The sequence below is a fragment of the Cherax quadricarinatus genome, chromosome 59, assembly GCF_038502225.1.
Source record: "Cherax quadricarinatus isolate ZL_2023a chromosome 59, ASM3850222v1, whole genome shotgun sequence".
NCBI classification, from domain to species: domain Eukaryota; kingdom Metazoa; phylum Arthropoda; class Malacostraca; order Decapoda; family Parastacidae; genus Cherax; species Cherax quadricarinatus.
In genome coordinates, this window is record NC_091350.1 from 8,646,791 (window position 1) to 8,668,018 (window position 21,228).

The window sequence follows — 21,228 nt, forward strand, 5'->3', positions numbered from 1 at the left end:
CCTTACTAATAATGATTGTTAAACCTGATTGCCTCAAATTCCCCATTCACTTTATTATCTGTGGAAACTTATTTGGCCCCGAAGTTCCAAAAGGCAAATACGCCGTATGAAGGCCCTAACATGTCACGGATGGAACGTCTGAGTTGGCGGGCCCTTACATCTACCCAAAACACACACGTACACCCAGGTGGCGAAGGTGGTTGGAAGGTAAGATAAGATAAGATAAGATTTCGTTCGGATTTTTAACCCCGGAGGGTTAGCCACCCAGGATAACCCAAGAAAGTCAGTGCGTCATCGAGGACTGTCTAACTTATTTCCATTGGGGTCCTTAATCTTGTCCCCCAGGATGCGACCCACACCAGTCGACTAACACCCAGGTACCTATTTGCTGCTAGGTGAACAGGACAACAGGTGTAAGGAAACGTGTCGAAATGTTTCCACCCGCCGGGAATCGAACCCGGGCCCTCCGTGTGTGAAGCGGGAGCTTTAGCCACCAGGCCACCGGGCCATTTTAATTGATAGATTTACCCTTTGAGGAAGAGGTAGGTAGTTTATACTGTTAGTAAACTAATATTAGGATTATTGAGGCAACTGTAGATAATAATAATGTAGACCTAAGACTTTAACGTAGGTAGTAATAGGCCGGTAATATAGGCAGACACTGGGTTACGTTAGCTAGGGAGAACTGGCAGCCCAAGCTTGAACGACAAGATGTGGGTCTCGAAGACGCCAGAGCTTCCTTCTAAGATCAGACACCATCGGAATAGCAAGTGCCGTGAACAGCTGGGCAGCGCCCCCCCCCCACGCATCTTCACATACTAGACCTGGGGAAATCTGGTGGAGGCACCTCGAAGTACCGTAGATGCCCTCCTCCGTCAGGCCCATACAGTAAGACAAGACTTCCCTTTCTCAGTATTCTGGCCAGTTTCTGGGGGGAAATTGCGAGTGAGTTGAGCTGTAGGTCTTTGTGCAGTCGGACGGCGGAAGAAAAGTACATACCGGCGTCCCCTCGTTGCACTTAGAAGGTAGTGTCACTTCCTGCATAGTTATACTAGGTGATACACACCCCCCTTGGAATCAGGAATTTCTGAGGTGCAGGCAGGTCACTAACACCGACTGAATATTGTAGGAATTAAGGTTCCCGGTTGCACGTGGTTCTGAAGGGAAAGTCCAGAGGGGCTAAAGCTTAGGGAGGTTGAATCCGGGATATATTCTCCAACACCAAGTAAGTTAGTCCTTTATTCGTGCATGCAGTTAGTTTAGTTTAATATGTTTATTATGCACACCATACCCATCCTGTGGGCAGTAGTCAAAAGATTACATAATTGGTCCAGGGACTGGACTCCAAAGTTTTGATAGCTGAGCAAGTTACAGAGGTAATGAACTCGCAATTTACAAAGGTAATGAACTCCAGGTAGGTCTGGTCACAATCATGACAAGTTACAAAGGTATTTACAGATTACAGAGGTACGTAATGGGTCCAGGGACTGGGCCCCCAAAGTTTTGATAGCTGAACTAGGTACAAAGGTAATGAGCTCACAAGTTACAAAGGTAATGAATTCTGTAAGAATGGTTACTTACGTTTATACATGGCTACAATCATGAACAAATTCTAGTGTAATCGTGCGTGCAGGCGAGATTTTTTGCAACATCAGTCATTTATGGAAATGTCATATAAGCCACTTGTGAGGCTGAGGTACCAGCCTCAGGGCTCGGTGTCAACAGATTATTATTATTATAATCAAGGGGGAAGCGCTAAACCCGGAGGATTATACAGCGCCTGGGGGGGATGTGGAAGGCATTCAGGCTTAATTCGGGGAACTGGAGCACAGATCCAATTCCCTAAATCAAGAGCCCCTCACCAACATCAAGGAACCTTCCTTGAGGGGGGTGTCAACAGAGCTTGCTTGGGTAGGCAACTCACATGGAGGCAGTCCAGACAAATTTCCACATGATCCATACAGGTTCAGTGCTTTGCCATTTGTATAATAAAACTTTCCCTGAAATTTAACTTGCATATCCCTAGGCACAGCCATTTTAATTTTTAAATAAATTTTATTTTCAGTCAGTTTATGATGCCAGGAATGGTGGATACACACATACATGCCTCACAGTTCCCTAACAATGGAATTAAATTAGATTTGTCATTGCTGGATTGGCTGAATACATACACCTTCCCCACCGAGGCCATGTTCTCTGATGTGAAAGTGGCGCAGTGTGTGTATCCCAAAGTTGTGGTCAGTGTTAATTTTGTTTAAATTTTTGATATGTGTATGAGACATTGTGTATAGTACGGGCAGACTCCACAGGTGAACCTTAATAACACAAATGCCTTAAAACACTGTATACAATAAATCTTGTACAAAACGAACCCTCATAAAGCGGATATCGGTTAAAACTGACAAAAAACCTGAACAGACGAAGGTTCAACATGTAAGTATAATGGGATGTCTGAAATAGTCATGAAGTGGACCAAATTCGCTATATCAAACGGCTGTCCAGTCTGGTCGTACGTTCGATACACAACTCTGCTTAACTGCACTAGATTTACTTTAATATGCCAGACATAACATGGGGTGATAAATCGGAAATTGAGCAATAGTACGATGGAAATAGTATATGGCACTTGTCTACAAGGCAACTTGTGGTGTGGGTGGGTGAGGGGGAGGCTGGGGGGTGAGCTAGGTCTACCATGGAACAAGAACCTTGAGGCACCTGGGAAAGCAAATTGGTTCACTTGTGCTTTTACGATGGCTGGTTGGACATGTTGGACCGAGAGATGGAAATGGATAGAGCTGCCGCAAAAGGTGGAAATAGATTAAATACGCAAGTAGATAAAGGACCCTAATGGAAATAAGTCACTGACTTTTTTGGGTTTTTTTAGGTAACTTACACGTGTTACTTGGTATGATAATTGTACTTGTGTATGCATGAACGTAAATCATCTTGCTTAAGGTGGTGGTCTACTGTATATAATATTTTTAAGTACTTAAATAGTGATTTAAGGCATTTTTGATGAAAATTCATGTATAAAACTCACCCATACTACTCGCAATACCTCATTTGTACAAAAGTATACTATGTGTACCTTATATCGGAATAATACTCATCAGTAGCATCAAAGTGTTGAAAGTAATAGTATGGAATTTACAGGAGCGGCTTTTGAAGAATGGCACCACGACAGCTGCTTATTATGCCACTTTACACCTTGAGGCTTCTAAAGTCTTGGCTCAAGTGGTGCATGACCGGGGTCAACGAGCCCTCATCGGTAAAGTTAATATGATGGTCAATTGCCCTGAATATTACCGTGAGTCTAGTATTACAGAATCAGTTTCTGAGACTGAGGATTTTATCTTCTTCATTAAGAAACTGCAGGTAAGACATATTTATACGGGACTATAGCTTCCAGCTTCTCTGATAGTGAAAAAAAATATTATTATTATTATTATTATTATTTATTTATTTATTTTTATTTTTATTTATTTTTATTTATTTTTATTTATTTTTTTATTTTTATTTATTTATTTTTATTTATTTATTTATTTTTATTTATTTATTTTTATTTATTTTTTTATTTTTATTTATTTATTTTTATTTGTTTATTTTTATTTATTTAGTTATTTATTTATTTTTATTTTTTTATTTATTTTTATTTATTTATTTATTTATTTTTATTTATTTATTTATTTTTATTTATTTATTTATTTTTATTTATTTATTTATTTATTTATTTTTATTTATTTATTTATTTATTTATTTATTTATTTATTTTTATTTATTTATTTATTTTTATTTATTTATTTTTATTTATTTATTTTTATTTATTTATTTATTTTTATTTATTTAAGCATACATACAGAGGTACAAAAAAATACAGGTAAGAGCAGCATGCCAAAGCCACTTATATGCATAGCATTACGGGCTGGCTTAAAATTAACTTAAGATTAACTAAGCAATGATGAAATCAGTGATAAGACATTATTGTAAACAGATAACTATATTATGTGAGCAAATCACCTGCAGGAGATTTACAGGGCATTACCTGAATTATTACCTGCAAGTAATTTGGGTGAGGTAAGTGGGACTTATTCAAGTAGGTCAATAAACTGCACCTCCTTCGACTGCCTACTTCTTCACCACTCGCCAAAAGCTAGACCTGACATAAAATTAATGATTATAATAAAACCACCCCTCAAGGAAGGTTCATTGATGTTGGTGAGGGGCTCTTGATTTAGGGAATTGGATCTGTGCTCCAGTTCCCCGAATTAAGCCTGAATACCATCCACATACCCCCCCAGGATGCGACCCACACCAGTCTACTAACACCCAGGTACCAACGTATTGCTAGGTGAACAGGGGCAGCAGGTGTAAGAAAATATGCCCGACGTTTCCACCCATGCCAGGATTCAAACCACAGCATGGGTGAGGCGAGAGCATTGCCAACCGAGCCATGGGATGCTGTTTGTCAGTCATTTGACTAGTGACGTCTGTGCAATTCAGGCAAGACAGGTACTGAACAAGTGACAGTGAAAGTGTTCCATTCTCTGGGTTATCTTACTGTTGTCGACGATGACTGTCATAAAAAATGTATATAGACTAGTTAAGGGGAAAAATGTGGGTGGAGTGTTTGGAGTTTACCTGGGCTGGAATATTGCTGCACTCTAACAGCACCTTTCAAGGCAGGTGAAATTGCCGACCTAGAAAATGTACAGAGAACTTTCACGGCGCGCATAACGGAGATAAAACACCTCAATTACTGGGAGCGCTTGAGGTTTCTAAACCTGTATTCCCTGGAACGCAGGAGGGAGAGATACATGATTATATACACCTGGAAAATCCTAGAGGGACTAGTACCAAACTTGCACACGAAAATCACTCACTACGAAAGCAAAAGACTTGGCAGACGATGCACCATCCCCCCAATGAAAAGCAGGGGTGTCACTAGCACGTTAAGAGACCATACAATAAGTGTCAGGGGCCCGAGACTGTTCAACTGCCTCCCAGCACACATAAGGGGGATTACCAACAGACCCCTGGCAGTCTTCAAGCTGGCACTGGACAAGCAACTAAAGTCAGTTCCTGATCAGCCGGGCTGTGGCTCGTACGTTGGTTTGCGTGCAGCCAGCAGCAACAGCCTGGTTGATCAGGCGCTGATCCACCAGGAGGCCTGGTCACAGACCGGGCCGCGGGGGCGTTGACCCCCGAAACTCTCTCCAGGTAAACTCCAGGTACTCCAGGAGAGAGGTCCGGGGGTCAATGCCCCCGCGGCCCGGTCTGTGACCAGGACTCATGGTGGATCAGAGCCTGATCAACCAGGCTGTTACTGCTGGCTGTACGCAATCCAACGTACGAGCCACAGCCCGGCTGGTCAGGTACCGACTTAGGTGATTGTCCAGTGCCTGCTTGAAGACAGCCAGGGGTCTATTGGTAATCCCCCTTATGTATGCTGGGAGGCAGTTGAACAGTCTCGGGCCCCTGACACTTATTGTATTGTCTCTTAACATGCTAGTGACACCCCTGCTTGTGGAAAGAAAAGTTTGTTAATGACTACTAAAGGGAATTTACCAGAGTATAGTACTAATTCTTGTATGGATGTGAGGCAAGGATTTTCAATGTTTCATAAAAAAAGTTAAAGTAGTGGAGATGTCGTGAAGGTAGTGGAGGTGCCATGGAGGTAGTGGAGGTGCCATGGAGGTAGTGGAGGTGCCATGGAGGTAGTGGAGGTGCCATGGAGGTAGTGGAGGTGCCATGGAGGTAGAGGAGGTGCCATGGAGGTAGAGGAGGTGCCATGGAGGTAGAGGAAGTGCCATGGAGGTAGAGGAGGTGCCATGGAGGTAGAGGAGGTGCCATGGAGGTAGAGGAGGTGCCATGGAGGTAGAGGAGGTGCCATGGAGGTAGAGGAGGTGCCATGGAGGTAGAGGTGCCATGGAGGTAGTGGAGGTGCCATGGAGGTAGTGGATGTGCCATGGAGGTAGTAGAGGTGCCATGTTGGCGAGCAGTGTGTGGTGTGAGTATTGTACAGGAAAATTTGATAGGAGTGAATACACACAAGTGGTTTTTAGAGGATGTGCTGTTGGAGTGTGACAAGGTAACCTTATGAAGGGATTCAGGAAAACTGATTAGCCAGGACTTGAAATTCTAGAGGTGATAAATACAGTTCAGAGGATAATTGTGGAGGATAAAGGTGGAGATCAAGCAGACTTGAATAACTATAGGCCAATATCCAACTTGCCCCTTCTCTCTAAAATCTTTGAAAAATTAATTCATAAGCAAATTTATTCCTACCTCATCTCCCACAACATACTCAACCCCTGTCAGTTTGGGTTTAGGCCTAATAAAAATACGAATGATGCTATTATACACATGCTTGAACAAATATACACTGCACTTGACAAAAAAGAAGTCCCATTGGGGATCTTCATTGATTTACGTAAAGCTTTTGATACAGTTGACCATTATTTGTTGCACATAAAATTATCACACTATGGTATAAGAGGGCACTCCCTTAACTACCTAAAGTCATACCTCAGCAACAGAAGCTAATGTGTACACAAATGGAGCAAACTCTTCCACACAACCAGTTACAGTTGGAGTCCCACAGGGAAGTGTCCTTGGCCCTCTCCTCTTTCTCATTTATATAAATGACCTACCAAATGCATCACAAATACTCAAACCCACACTAATTGCAGATGACACTACATATGTCTTCTCTCGCCCAAGCCCAGTCATACTAGCCAATACTGTAAATACCGAATTACAGAAAATATCTACCTGGATGATGATTAACAAGCTTACTCTCAATATTGACAAAACCTAATACATTCAGTTTGGGAACAGAACTACAGATGTTTCTCTTAACATAATGATAAACGGATCACCTATCATGAAACTCAGAGGGAAAATTCTTAGGAATCCATCTTGATAATAGACTCAAATTTCAAACACATGTACAACAAATTTCCAAGAAAATCTCCAAGACCGTAGGCATACTATCGAAGATACGGTACTATGTTCCACAATCAGCTCTCCTGGCCCTATATCACTCGCTCATTTACCACTATCTCGCTTATGAAATCTGTGCATGGGGCTCAACAACAATAAATCATCTCAGACCACTAATTACCCAACAAAAGGCTGCAGTCAGAATAACAAATTCCCACTCCAGGCAGCATACTCCACCAATATTCAAGAGTCTAAACTTACTCACTGTACAAAACATCCGTACTTATTATTGTGCCTACTATATACATAGAACAATAAACTCAGATATAAACCCTCCCCTCAAACTTCTCCTTACCAACCTCAATAGAACACATGACCATAACACAAGGCACAGATCACTCTTTGATGTTCCCCATGTCCATCTCACACTATGTAAAAACTCATTTCACATAAAAGGCCCAAAAATCTGGATTTCATTACCTGTGAATACAAAAGAAATGCTGTCTGTTTATCAGTTCAAGACACTTCTTAAAAACCACTTACTCACCCACAACTAAATAAATATTGAATAACTGTATTTCATCCTAGGTAGTAGGTTGGTAAACAGCAACTGCTCAGGGGGGTACTACCGTCCTGCCAAGTGAGTGTGCAACGAAAACCTGTAAATGTTTTACATGATGGTAGGATTGCTGGTGTCTTTTGTCTGTCTCATAAACATGCAAGATTTCAGGTATGTCTTGCTACTTATACTTGCACTTAGGTCACACTACACTTACATGTACAAGCATATACATGTATATACACACCCCTCTGGGTATTCTTCTATTTTCTTTCTAGTTCTTGTTCTTGTTTATTTCCTCTTATCTCCATGGGGAAGTGGAACAGAATTCTTCCTCCATAAGCCATGCGTGTTGTAAGAGGCGACTAAAATGCCGGGAGCAAGGGGCTAGTAACCCCTTCTCCCGTATAAATTACTAAATTTAAAAGAGAAACTTTCGTTTTTCTTTTTGGGCCACCCTGCCTTGGTGGGATATGGCCGGTGTGTTGAAAGAAAGAAAGAACTGTATTTCATAAAAGTGTAACCTGTGACCCTATCAAACTGTTTTTTTTTTAATTACATTACCTAATAGAATAATACATTCTCTTGAATGCACAGTAACTCGTCTAATGACCATGTGACCTCTTTCTGCACTACAAATAGTATATTGATATAGTATATTGATCATTTTGTTATGTTATACATTATTATGCTAGAAATTTGTACAATTATAATGCCTCTTAATTGAAAGGTTCAAGTTTCATTTTTTAAAATACTCATTTGTACTTCATGTTGTGTTTTGTTTACTGTAATTTTTACCACTGAGTATATCATTGCTTAGTTAATCTTAAGTTAATTTTAAGTATTGTATATCTATGCACTTATGGCAAGAAAACTCTTGAATCATGGTAATTTTTTCCACCCCTCACCTTGGTGGGAGGTGTTAGTGTTCACACGTGTGCACACATAAGTAAGTTCATTCAGGTATACACAAATACAGTTAAGTGGACCCTTGGTTATCGGCTGTAATCCATTCCATAATATCGCCCGATAACCGAAATGGCCGAAAACTGAATTAATATTTCCCATAAGAATTAATGAAAATACAATTAATCCGTTCCAGACAAAAATATTCACAAAAAAAAAAAATTTTTTTTTAACAATTATGTAAGTTTTACGTACCTTTATTGAAGGCTAATGCTGGCTTCTGGAAGATAGGGAAGAGGAAAGAGGGAGGAGTTAGTGTTTGGAAGGGAAATCCCCCTCCATAAAGACTTTAGGTAGCAAAGCCTTCTCTGGGGTTACTTCCCTTCTTTGTCTTTTAATGCTACTAGGACCAGCTTGAGAGTCACTGGACCCCTGCCTCACAACAAATCTGTCCATAGAGGTCTGTTTGTGGCATCTCTCTAAGATTTCCCTGAAGTGGGACAGGGTTTTGTCACTGAACATGTTGCAGATATGGCTTGTTTCAGCTTGGTCAGGGTGGTGTTTCTCTACAAAAGCTTGCACCCTAGTCCACATTGCACACACCTCTTTACTGCTACAGTACAGTGGAACCTCAAAAATCGAACTGCTCCCAACTCAATCAATTATGTAAGTGTATTTTTGTAAGTGCTTTTAAAAGTGTATTTTTGAGGGTCTGAAATGGACTAATCTAATTTACATTATTCCTGATGGGAATAAATTCGTTCGGTAGTGGCACTTGAACAGCCTTCTGGACCGAAGAAAGTTCGATATTTGAGGTTCCACTGTACATTCATTTGTAGTCTTAATGTAGGGCAAGAGGTGAGTAGTATTTATTTGTAGGAAGTCAGTGTAGGTAGCAGTAGATGTAGGTACAGTACACGTATGAAGCCCCCCCCCCCACCAGCTACACTACACAGCAATATTACAATACACAGCCATATTATTACCATGTTCACGGAGTTTAATCGTTTCTAACAACTACCATTAAATGCCATCATAAATAAAGGGAGAAGTAATGAATAATTCATGCCAAGAATTGTAAACAAATGCATATGAAGGGCAGTTACTGCACCAGCCGCCACATTCACAGTTTTCTCTAATGCTGCATCAGAGAAAAAGGTAATGTTTACTCTTCATCCCACTCTCCACTTGATAACATATAAACATTGCATGTTTATATGCTACATGATATGTAACATGTTTCTTATATAATTTTGAAGAAAATATCATAGATGGATTAATGAAAATGTCTATATTAACATAAAATAAGACATTTAATGTGGCAAAGAGTGATTATTAAATATACATCACATATAATAAACATTACATGTTTATATGCTATGTAACATGTTCCTTACATAATTTTGAAGATATAATAGATGGATTAATGAAAATGTCTGTATTAACATAAAATAAGACATTTAATGTACCAGTGATCATTATTAAATATACATCACATATAAACATTGCATGTTTTCATATACTATGTAACGTGTTTCTTTGGGCCCATGGTTGCTTATTTTGCAGTTGTACTTGATCAATAACCACAAAAAACAATGGATTATAGCAAAATGTTTGGATGAATTAGCAGAAGCTCCCTCACTCACCCAGAGACAAAGCCAAACTGACTCCCAAGTGGCCCCAGCCGGCGGATGGAAGCCTCCCAAATAGCCAATAACCAAATTAACGGCCGATAACTGGGCGCCAAAAAAACGGTGGGTAACAGAGTTGGCCGATAACTGAACTGGCTGATAACCAGGGGTCCACTGTACATAGATTATTATACATAGCAGCATATGTGTAGAGAACCTGGGATAACCCCAAAAAAGTCAGTGACTTATTTCCATTGGAGTCCTTGCATGCATTTTTGTTATATATTACTTACATAATTTATATGTTTTATTTTTATTATTTTTTATTATTATAAGTCAGCTCCCACTAAAGTAGGGTGGTGAAAAGTAAGAAACATTCATCATTCACTTAATTGCTCTTACCAGAAATATGTAGGCATCACAATTCAAATACTGTACTGTAATTATCCAGACTGCAACATTCTCACTCCAGAGTGCAGACACTGCACTTCACACCTACAGGAATCAAGTCCAACTAACTGGTTTCCCATAATCCCTTCATAAGTGTTGCCTTGTTCCAGTGGTGTAATCTCTAAAGCAAGATGATATTTATGAATTAATTTTTTCGACATACTGGCCATCTCCCACCAAGGCAGGGTGACTCCCTCCTCACCTGCAAAAAAAAGCTACATTTATCTTTTTATATTTAGTAATTCATGCAGAAGGTTATTAGCCCCTTACTCCTGGCACTTTAGTCACTTCTTAAGACACACCTGGCTTAACCCTTTCAGGGTCTGTCCCGTAGATCTACGGCTTTTCGGTGAGTGTCCAAACCGTAGATCTACGCCAAAATTCTAGCGCCGTCAAATTTAGCACGAAAGCGCTCATAGGCCTACATGTGAGAGAATGGGTCTGCGCCGTGGGTGTGCGCAGTAAACAAAAAATCTAGGCGCCTGCATAGCATTGTGGGAACGCCGGCTCATTCACCCTTGTTCACCATGCCTCGTCGCAAGTCAGCTCTCGCTCCCCGGAAAATTGGGACTCTCCTCTTCCTGTCTGATAGTTCTGACACTGATGGAAGTGGAAATGAAGACGAATTCTACGGCTTTGATAAGTTAGTGACCGAAAATAATGACCAGGATATCGATAATAGTGCAGAAAACCCTGACGATCCTCGACCTTCTACCTCTGGTGTGGGCACTCGTGACTCACGGTCGGGTGTTCCTAAACGTAAGAGAAAACTAATATTTTCCCGTGGCCAGGCCTCTGACTTCAGTAATGACGATGATTCTGACGTGGATTGTGATTTTATTGCGCTCGACGATCATTCGAGTAGTGATAGTGAGGAAACATATTCACCAGTGAAGCGTCGGTATGTTCGCCGCCGCATGCGCTCGGGTAGTGTACCCTATGCTGTGCCCAGGGGACGGAGTACATCCCGGAGTACATCCCGGAGTACATCCCGTGGCCCTACACCCGTTTTAGGTAGTGATAGTGAGGATGATGTGGCTACACTTGGCATGGATGGGCCACAGGCATCAGTGGATGGTGTTAGTGGTGCTGGTGGTGGTAGTGGCACCGCCATGCGTGACTCACTGTGCCACGCGGGGACCCACGCTGCTGACTCGTCAGTTCAAGGACAAAGCGGAGCGTCACCCACCAGCCAGCCACAACCACAACCACCCGTACAACCAGCCTATGATGTCCAGTATCCACCAGCAAACCGTATCTGGGATTGGCAGCAAAATCCCAATTTTGTTCCCAGCCCTCACCACTTTGATGACTCTCAAAGTGGAATTCTACCTACCTGTCCCCTTGGAACCACGGCCAATGAACTGGAATTCTTTGAATTATTCTTTGACCAGCCATTGATGGAAATTATTGCCAAGGAAAGTAATAAGTATTTTCAGTACACCATGGCAAATACGATCTTATCACCACAGTCAAGACTACACAGGTGGAAAGAGACGACTGTTGCAGAAATGTATTTGCTTTTTGCAACAATAATGCTTATGCCTCATGTCTATAAGCATAATATAAAAGCATACTGGTCCACAGATCGGCTAATTTGTACCCCATCCTTCAGTGAAATAATACCAGTGAACAGGTTTATCTTACTGTTACATATGTTGCACTTCTCTGACAAAACCAGGCCTGACAGAAGTGACAGGTTATACAAGATTAGAAATGTTTTCATGTATCTCAAACAAAAGTTCAGGATATACTTTTATCCATTCAAGAATCTTGTAATTGACGAGTCTTTGATTTTGTTCAAAGGTAGACTGTCATTCAAGCAGTATATACCGAGCAAGAGGAACCGCTTTGGTATAAAATTGTTTGTACTCTGTGATTGTGACAGTGGCCTGGTGTTGGATATTGTTGTATACACGGGTTGTAAAACATTGAAAGATACCAAGATGTTATTGGGTATCTCGGGTGACGTAGTGAGAAACATGATGGCACCTTATCTTGGTAAGGGCCATACATTATATACCGATAACTGGTACACAAGCCCATTACTCAGTGATTTCATGCGAGTGAACAAGACAGATGTGTGTGGCACAGTGCGTTCTAATCGTAAACATATGCCCAGGCTCAACGCAGGTGTTCGTGGTGATGACGTGCAGGTGTTTACTGCCAATGACATCATGGCATTACGGTGGCATGACAAACGAGATGTCACATTGTTGACAACCATTCACCGTAATGAAATGCAAGACAGTGGCAAAGTTGATCGAGTGACTAATGAACGTATTCGAAAACCAGTGTCAGTGATTGATTATACACAAAACATGCGCTTGGTTGACAAGTGTGACATGCAGATTAGTTTTGTTGACTGTGTTCGTAAGAGTTACAAGTGGTACATGAAACTTTTCTTCCATCTCATGGACATTTCAATGCTGAATGCATATAATATGTACCAAATAAAGACTGGTAACAGACCACCGTATGGTGAATTTTGTTTGTCTGTTGTCAGACAACTCATAATGAAGTACCAGGTAACAACACCTGCAATACAACATGGTACTCGAATTCATCACAATATACCCAAGCGTTTGAGGAGAGAAGGTGATCATTTCATAATACAGCTTCCTTCAACTCAAAAGAAATTTGCTCAGAAGAGATGCATTGTCTGTGCACAAACAAAACGACGGCAACAAAGACGCAAAGACACTCGGTTTATGTGTGAGGAATGTAAGGTGCCTCTGTGCATGGTGCCTTGTTTCAAGGAGTTCCACAAGCTCCAGCAGTTCTAAAACCATGTCCAGTGATTGTAAATATGTAAATATATGATAGAACATTAGTATTATACAGTATTTGTGCATGTTTATTGTAATAAACAACAGTGGTAAACAATATAATAACTTTAGTGCGGTTATTGTGTTCAATACAGTGAGTATATATATATCAATTATATACAGTATTGGTCTCTCAGGCCCCAAATGTTAGTAGGAATAGAAAAAAATTGGAAAAGAAAAGAAAAAACAACTAAAACAACATAATACGCGTATGTGGAATTCGTCAATGTTGCCGCCACCACATCATTTTCTATAAACTTCTTGGCACTGTATCTCGGTAAGTAATGATCAGATTCTAATTTTTTTTTGTTTTATTACCTTCACAAAAATATGCTCTTTAATTCTGTAAGAAAAAATAATTTGTTTTTTTTTTTCAAAATTTCTTGGACACTGGTGCGTGACTTCAGATTTTGGCCTTGGACCCTGAAAGGGTTAAGGAGGAAAGATTGTTTTCTACTTCCCAATGGAGATGAAAGAAAATAAATAAGAGTAAGTATACCTGGTAAAGTGTATGGTAGAGTTATTATTGAAAGAATTAAGAGCGAGACGGAGAATAGGATAGCAGATGAACAAGGAGGCTTTAGGAAAGGTAGGGGGCGTGTGGACCAGGTGTTTACAGTGAAACATATAAGTGAACAGTAGATAAGGCTAAAGAGGTTTTTGTGGCATTTATGGATTTGGAAAAGGCGTATGACAGGGTGGATAGGGGGGCAATGTGGCAGATGTTGCAGTTGTATGGTATAGGAGGTAGGTTACTGAAAGCAGTGAAGGGTTTTTACGAGGATAGTGAGGCTCAAGTTAGAGTATGTAGGAAAGAGGGAGATTATTTCCCAGTAAAAGTAGGCCTTAGACAAGGATGTGTGATGTCACCGTGGTTGTTCAATATATTTATAGATGGGGTTGTAAAAGAAGTAAATGCGAGGGTCTTGGCAAGAGGTGTGGAGTTAAAAGATAAAGACTCACACATAAAGTGGGAGTTGTCGCAGTTGCTCTTTGCTGATGACACTGTGCTCTTGGGTGATTCTGAAGAGAAGTTGCAGAGGTTGGTGGATGAATTTGGTAGCGTATGTAAAAGAAGAAAATTGAAAGTGAATACAGGAAAGAGTAAGGTTATGAGGATAACAAAAAGATTAGGTGATGAAAGATTGGATATCAGATTGGAGGGAGAGAGTATGGAGGAGTTGAATGTATTCAGATATTTGGGAGTGGACCTGTCAGCGGATGGGTCAATGAAAGATGAGGTGAATCATAGAATTGATGAGGGGAAAAGGGTGAGCGGTGCACTTAGGAGTCTGTGGAGACAAAGAACTTTGTCCTTGGAAGCAAAGAGGGGAATGTATGAGAGTATAGTTTTACCAATGCTCCTGTATGGGTGTGAAGCATGGGTGATGAGTGTTGCAGCGAGAAGGCTGGAGGCAGTGGAGATGTCATGTCTGAGGGCAATGTGTGGTGTGAATATAATGCAGAGAATTCGTAGTTTGGAAGTTAGGAGGAGGTGCGGGATTGCCAAAACTGCTGTCCAGAGGGCTGAGGAAGGGTTGTTGAGGTGGTTCGGACATGTAGGGAGAATGGAGCAAAACAGAAAGACTTCAAGAGTGTATCAGTCTGTAGTGGAAAGAAGGCGGGGTAGGGGTCGGCCTAGGGAAGGTTGGAGGGAGGGGGTAAAGGTGGTTTTGTGTGCGAGGAGCTTGGACTTCCAGTGGGCATGCGTGAGCGTGTTTGATAGGAGTGAATGGAGACAAATGGTTTTTAATACTTGACGTGCTGTTGGAGTGTGAGCAAAGTAACATGAAGGGATTCAGGGAAACCGGCAGGCCTGACTTGAGTCCTGGAGATGGGAAGTACAGTGCCTGCACTCTGAAGGAGGGGTGTTAATGTTGCAGTTTAAACTGTAGTGTAAAGCACCCTTCTGGCAAGACAGTGATGGAGTGAATGATGGTCAAAGTTCTTCTTTTTCAAGCCACCCTGCCTTGGTGGGAATTGGCCAGTGTGTTAATAAAAAAAAAAAAGAAAAAAAATAGAACTATTAAGAAAACAGAAGAAAGCTCAGATGGGTACACAGAAGCGTCGTTAGGGGGGACGGGGAGGTGCTGCCCCGGGTGACACCATTTAGGGGGCGACACCAAAGAGCCTCTAAAGAAGGTGACACTAAGAACATAAGAAAGGAGGAACACTGCAGTAGGCCTGTTGGCCCATACTAGGCAGTGCTGCAGCGACATAAGAGAAAAATCCTTTGTATCTATATAGCCTATTATATGATTACAGAGTACAAATAGGCCTATATAGGGAAAAATCAATGACACTATATGATAAACTATGATAAATCGATAATTTTATTTGATGTTTTGGAGAAACCCTTAATCACCCTGGCATCACTATGATCAGTTATCAGTGACGTAACATACTGTCTGGTGCACTGCCCACCAGTGAGTTTGGTCCAGGTGATGTATATGTGGCTGGGTTAAACAGACAAAGGGTCAGGTAATTATCATATTTTGAGCTTTACTTTTGCTTATTGGTGACATTAGTCATGTTCGTGAATCAAGATATATGAACGGGTAAGAGCTGACATTCATGAAATGTTGAAATAACCGTGGTACGTAAGAACATAAGAATGGAGGAACACTGCAGAAGGCCTACTGAACCATACAAGGCAGGTCCTTATCAAAACTACCCCTACCCAAAGCTTTTCCACCACATGTATAAGAACATAAGAACAACTACAACTACTACTACCTCTACTTGTACTACACCTCATTCAAAGCCTATACATGTATATACCCTCTGTGTCCATGTATTGTTTGTATCAGCTTGACAAAGTTCCTGGAAAGTGAAACGTTGCCCTTCTCTACTTTGTATTGGACTGAAGAAGCCATTGTGTGGCAAAACGTTTCCTTAATAATGATTCCCATAAGTGTTGTCAGTTTTCAAACCATTTATCACAGTAGTGAATGTATATACCACTATGCATAGGCTTGTGCTACATGGAAAAGCCAAAACCTGTATCTGAGAGGTGGATATTAACATCAAGGAAAGGAAGCAAGGAATTAGATTCCCACTGAAGATTGAGACACTTATACATCATAAGAACATAAGAAAGGAAGAACACTGCAGCAGGCCTGTTGGCCCACTTTGTATTGTACTGATGAAGCCACACAGTGGCTAGAGTGTAGATGAATGGTTCAGAGAACCGACACGTTGATAAATTAGACATATGTGCAGCTCTTGGGTATCTTTATTGAGGAAACGTTCTGCCACACAGTGGTGAAACGTTTCCTCAATAAAGATACCCAAGAGCTGCACATATGTCTAATTTATCAGTGGCTAGAGTCATGAGGATGAGGCCAAAGAGCAAAGATGTCATCTCTATACACAACTTTCCTTGTACGAGTGAATATCAAAATGGTATACAACACCGACAAGTTGGTAGGTAAGACACATAGGCAACAGTTAGGCAACTTTATTCCAAAACGTTTTGCCTACACAGTAGGCTTCTTCAGTTCTTCAGTCGAGTACAGAAAGTAGGCAGGAGCAGTGGAGATGTGAAGATGATGTAATCAGTCTATCACCCTTGAAGTTGTAGATTTGAGGTTGTCAGTCCCTCAGCCTGGAGATGTTCTGTTCCATAGTGTGGAACTATTTGTTGCCTATATGTCTTACCTACCTTTCTTTGTATGAATCTTAGTCCTGGCTTCGTCTCTGTAGTTGCCTTCCTTTCCCATTACACTGTAAAATGCTCCAAACTTCAGAACACCCATGACTTAACCTGATTCTTTTTCCCCCTTCTCCTTTCCTCTTTATCCTTTGGGTTTTCCTTCTTCTGTCTTGGGTATTTGGTCCATTATTATTATTTCCCCCACTCCCTCTGTGTTTTTGTTCCTGCCTTTTGTGGGCCCCTAGCTCCCTTGCAGTGCTCCTCTTTCTTATTACGTATTTGACTTGCTCCACTATACCACTACTACCTCCACGACTACCTCTCTTCCTCCTTTCCTACTACCTCTCTTGTCCTGTCCCTGTCTGTTGGCCTATATTTACTGCCTCCTCCTCTGCTTTTTGTTAGTGTGACTTTGTAAATGGTATAAGTCTGAACGTTGTGAGCTCCTCTCTCCTGTGTGCGGGTTATTTGTGTATTGCTCCAGTCACAGTATTGTGCCTTTTTGTTATTTATTGATATCCATTTTAACCATGCATTGTTGTTACCAATCCTTGTGGAGTAAAGCCTATAGGGCAGTGGTATTCATTGTGCGGCTTGCGAGCCGCTGGCGGCTCGCGATGACTCAATTCGTGGCTTGAAAAATATATAAATTAATTAATAAAAAAAAATATATAGAAAAATAATTTTTCAAGTAAGATGCATATTTTCATGAGGTGAGATGGAAGACGAAGTCACAGTAAGAGATAACATTCTAACATCCCTACCCTAGTCGTACAGAAATCATACGTGTCCACTACGGGAAACTGATCAGGGACACGTCTAGCTCTAGGCGTCGGTGGTCTCGCTGAATCAGTTGAGTTCAAGCTTTCGGGGGAGACTGGATGTATTTCGTTACTCTTGGAGATTTGTGTTTGAAAATAGGCAACAGATATTTGAGACTGCGGCAACATATATGAAAGTAATGACTTAACTGTTGCTGCTTGTGGAAGCTAGCTGCGATGGGCTAGTTTTACTTGAAACCAAAGTGCAGTCAAGTAGTGTCCGTTATGATGGATCGATTCGAGTTAAGCAGCAGCTAGCACACTTCCGCTCATCACAGCATTCAGTAAGTTTGGTCTTTATTTTGCTATTAATAACAAGATATGCAGGCTAATATTACCATGTCTAATTTTTCTCATTTACTATATTGCACTAGCAGCTCAGTACTACTTAATTTAGTTGAGTTACGCTAACTTGCAGTAGCTGCGGCTCTCTCAATCAATGTGTTTAACCGAAGTGGCTCTCCTGCAAAAATTAGTGAATAACACTGCTATAGGGCCAGGAGGCTTACCAAATAATGTGATACACATTAGTATTACATCCATAATGATCATTATGATTATTTTTTCCAATTCATTGGAAAGTAGACTTCATTTTTTCTGCTTTGTTCTCATTCTGGTTAGAGTCTGAGTTAAATATCCAAATTAGGTTCTACTGAAAAAAATTAATGCAATCATGAAACAACAGTTATTAATGGTTAGTCTTAATTTCTTCTGAACTTAACCCACTTATTTCATTTCCTAACTTCATTTCATCCTCAGTAGGATAATAGAATTGGCACCATTTATTTCTGTCACCATTAAAAATTACCGAATATTCAGTAGAACCAAAACAGTGAATCTTGCATTCTTTTTTCAGATCATTGATATAATATCATGCCTCATGGAATGCATGAACCGAAGAGGCCTAGTGGATGTCAACAAAGGAAGGCAAAAAGTGAAAAAGTTCAGCTAATGCGAAAAATGGCTGGGTCTGTGGTTCAGTATCTCAAGAAACCCGATAATGGCCTGAGTTTATCAAATGATTTTAGTTATGATCTTACTGATAACACTGATGTCGATTCTGACTCCGACAATGGTAATATAAGCGAGAGGAATGAAGGGAATGAGAGTCTGCGAGAATTAGCATTGATGTGTGACGTTTCTTCTTGGAAAATTCCAGTTCCAGACCATTCCAGGATTGAAATCATCAAAAGAGGTAGTTATGTTTATCAGAACAAGAATGGCCCTTTTCATGTTACAGAGAGAAAAAATGCAAAAGGCGATGAGCGTCAGGTTTCTAAAGAATGGTTCTACAAACAGATGCAGAATGGTGAGAAAGTTTTGCGATCATGGATGGTATACTCGCCAGTCAGTGGGAAATTATACTGTTACTGCTGTAGATTGTTTACCTCTAGTGTTACAAGTATAACATCAAAGTTTGTGACTGGGTTTCAAATATGGTGGAAGCTGAACCCAAAAGTACACAATCATGAAACTTCTGATAACACCTACGTTGCCTCGAGAATTGGAAACCATGGCAACCGGTTTAAGGGTGAACAAAACCATAGATGCAGAAATAATTGTTTCAGTGGAAATCCAGAAGAAAAGGCGGAAGGAAATATTGTACAGGCTGCTCGACATTACACTGTTTCTGGCTAAACAGAACTTAGCATTTCGCGGCCACAGGGAGGACGAATTCTCATCAAATAGAGGAAACTTTCTTGAGATGGTTGAATTAATAGCTATGTATGATCCTGTGCTAAAAGAGCACCTAATGAGACTGAAGTGCAGCTCAAGTGAACACAGGTCATCAATTTCGTATCTCTCACCATCAACTCAAAATGAATTTTTAAGTGTTCTGGCAAATCGAGTTCAAGAGAAACTTGTTACTGATACCAAGAGAGCTGTATACTACAATGTTATGTTTGACAGTACACCAGATGTGACACTGACCAAATGTCAGAGGATGGAAGAGTTCAAGTGAAGGAAGTTTTCTTGGTTTTTTCCTTTGAATGGCAAAAAAGCTATTGATATCAGTTCTGATATCCTGAAAAAGCTGGAAAGTGATGGACTGTGATTGAAAGTGATGCTGTGCCGTGCTCAGCATGGTTGCCATGCTACCACCATGGCTGGGGTCTATGGAAGTGTACAAGTCATTCTTAAAGAAAAGAACAAGAAGGGAATTTTCAGTGGTTTTGTGGACCATTCATTGAACTTGTGTGGTCAGCATTCTTTTACCGAGAATTCATCATGTGTAAAATTTTTGGCAGTCTTGAGTCAGCGTATACTTTCTTTGCCTCCTCCACCCATCAATGGGATGTATTAATGGACCATACTGCAGTCTCTTTGAAAAGATTATCAACAACAAGATGGAGTTCTCATTACAATGCAGTGAAACCAATTGCAGAATCTTTCGAGAAATTTGTGGCAGCGATTGAAGCTCTTTGCGATCCACGGGAAAATTTGGATACAAGAGGAGCAGCACAAGGTCTTCTCCCTGCTGTGTGTGATTTCACATTTCTGTGTTATCTGTATTTCTGGTGTGACATACTTTGGGAGGTTCAGCTTGCACAGCAGTACTTGCAGACTAAGGATTTAACTCTTGACAAAGTGGTGGTGAAGCTAGAGGCACTGCGATTATTTTGAATGAAGGGCGAGATCGCATAGTGGAAAATTCAATACAGCAGGCACTTTTGAAATGTGAGAAGTATGGATTTCCAACAGAGAGAAGAATCAGGTTAAAGAAAAGGATGGCAGGGAAGCAGGCAAGAGATTCTGGACTCACTCTACAGGAAGAAAACAAGAGGGTGATATTGGAGTGCATTGATCATTTTCATAATGAACTCGAGATAGGATCAAAAGCAATCAAGGATGTGGCAGCCATGTTTGTGGTCATTCAAACAAAGAATCTTATACAAGCTACTGAAGAAGAAATGGAGGTGATGGCTTCAAGACTCAGTCTTCTATAATGAAATATGCAAAAATGAGCTCATACTTGAAATACCAAGACTAAGAAGGCTCCTGCAAGCTGCTGATGTTGATCTTGAAAAAGTTAAGCACTGGACTACACTGGATGTACTAACATTCACAGCTGAATGGGATTTCATTGAATCTCTTCCAACTCTGACACTCTGCCTGAGGTTGTTCCTTACTATGTGTGTTTCTGTGGCTTCTTGTGAAAGGAGTTTCTCAAAGTTGAAGTTGATTAAAAACTATTTATGGTCCACAATGAGTCAATCCAGAATCTCTGACATAGCAATGTTATCCATAGAAAATGGGTCAGTTAACAGCATTGATTTTGATGATGTGATAGATGATTTTGCAAGATTGAAGGCAAGGAAATGTAAGATTTGATTCACCGAGTTTGTAGATGAATGGTTCAGAGAACCGACACATTGATAAAATTAGACACGTGCAACTGTTGGGTAACTTTATTGAGGAAACGTTTTGCCACACA

General features: G+C 40.7%; 1 protein-coding gene across 2 annotated transcripts in view; it reads left to right on the forward strand.

Moving 5' to 3' along the window:
- The window catches only part of LOC128698773 (guanine deaminase), a 131,481-nt gene that overhangs the window by 38,093 nt on the left and 72,160 nt on the right, over positions 1–21,228 (forward strand). For both annotated transcript variants that reach the window (XM_070097706.1, XM_070097707.1), the window contains exons 4-5: positions 2,066–2,237; positions 3,154–3,375. In XM_070097706.1, the coding sequence (XP_069953807.1) occupies positions 2,066–2,237; positions 3,154–3,375 (394 nt within the window). The remainder of the gene's footprint in view (positions 1–2,065; positions 2,238–3,153; positions 3,376–21,228) is intronic.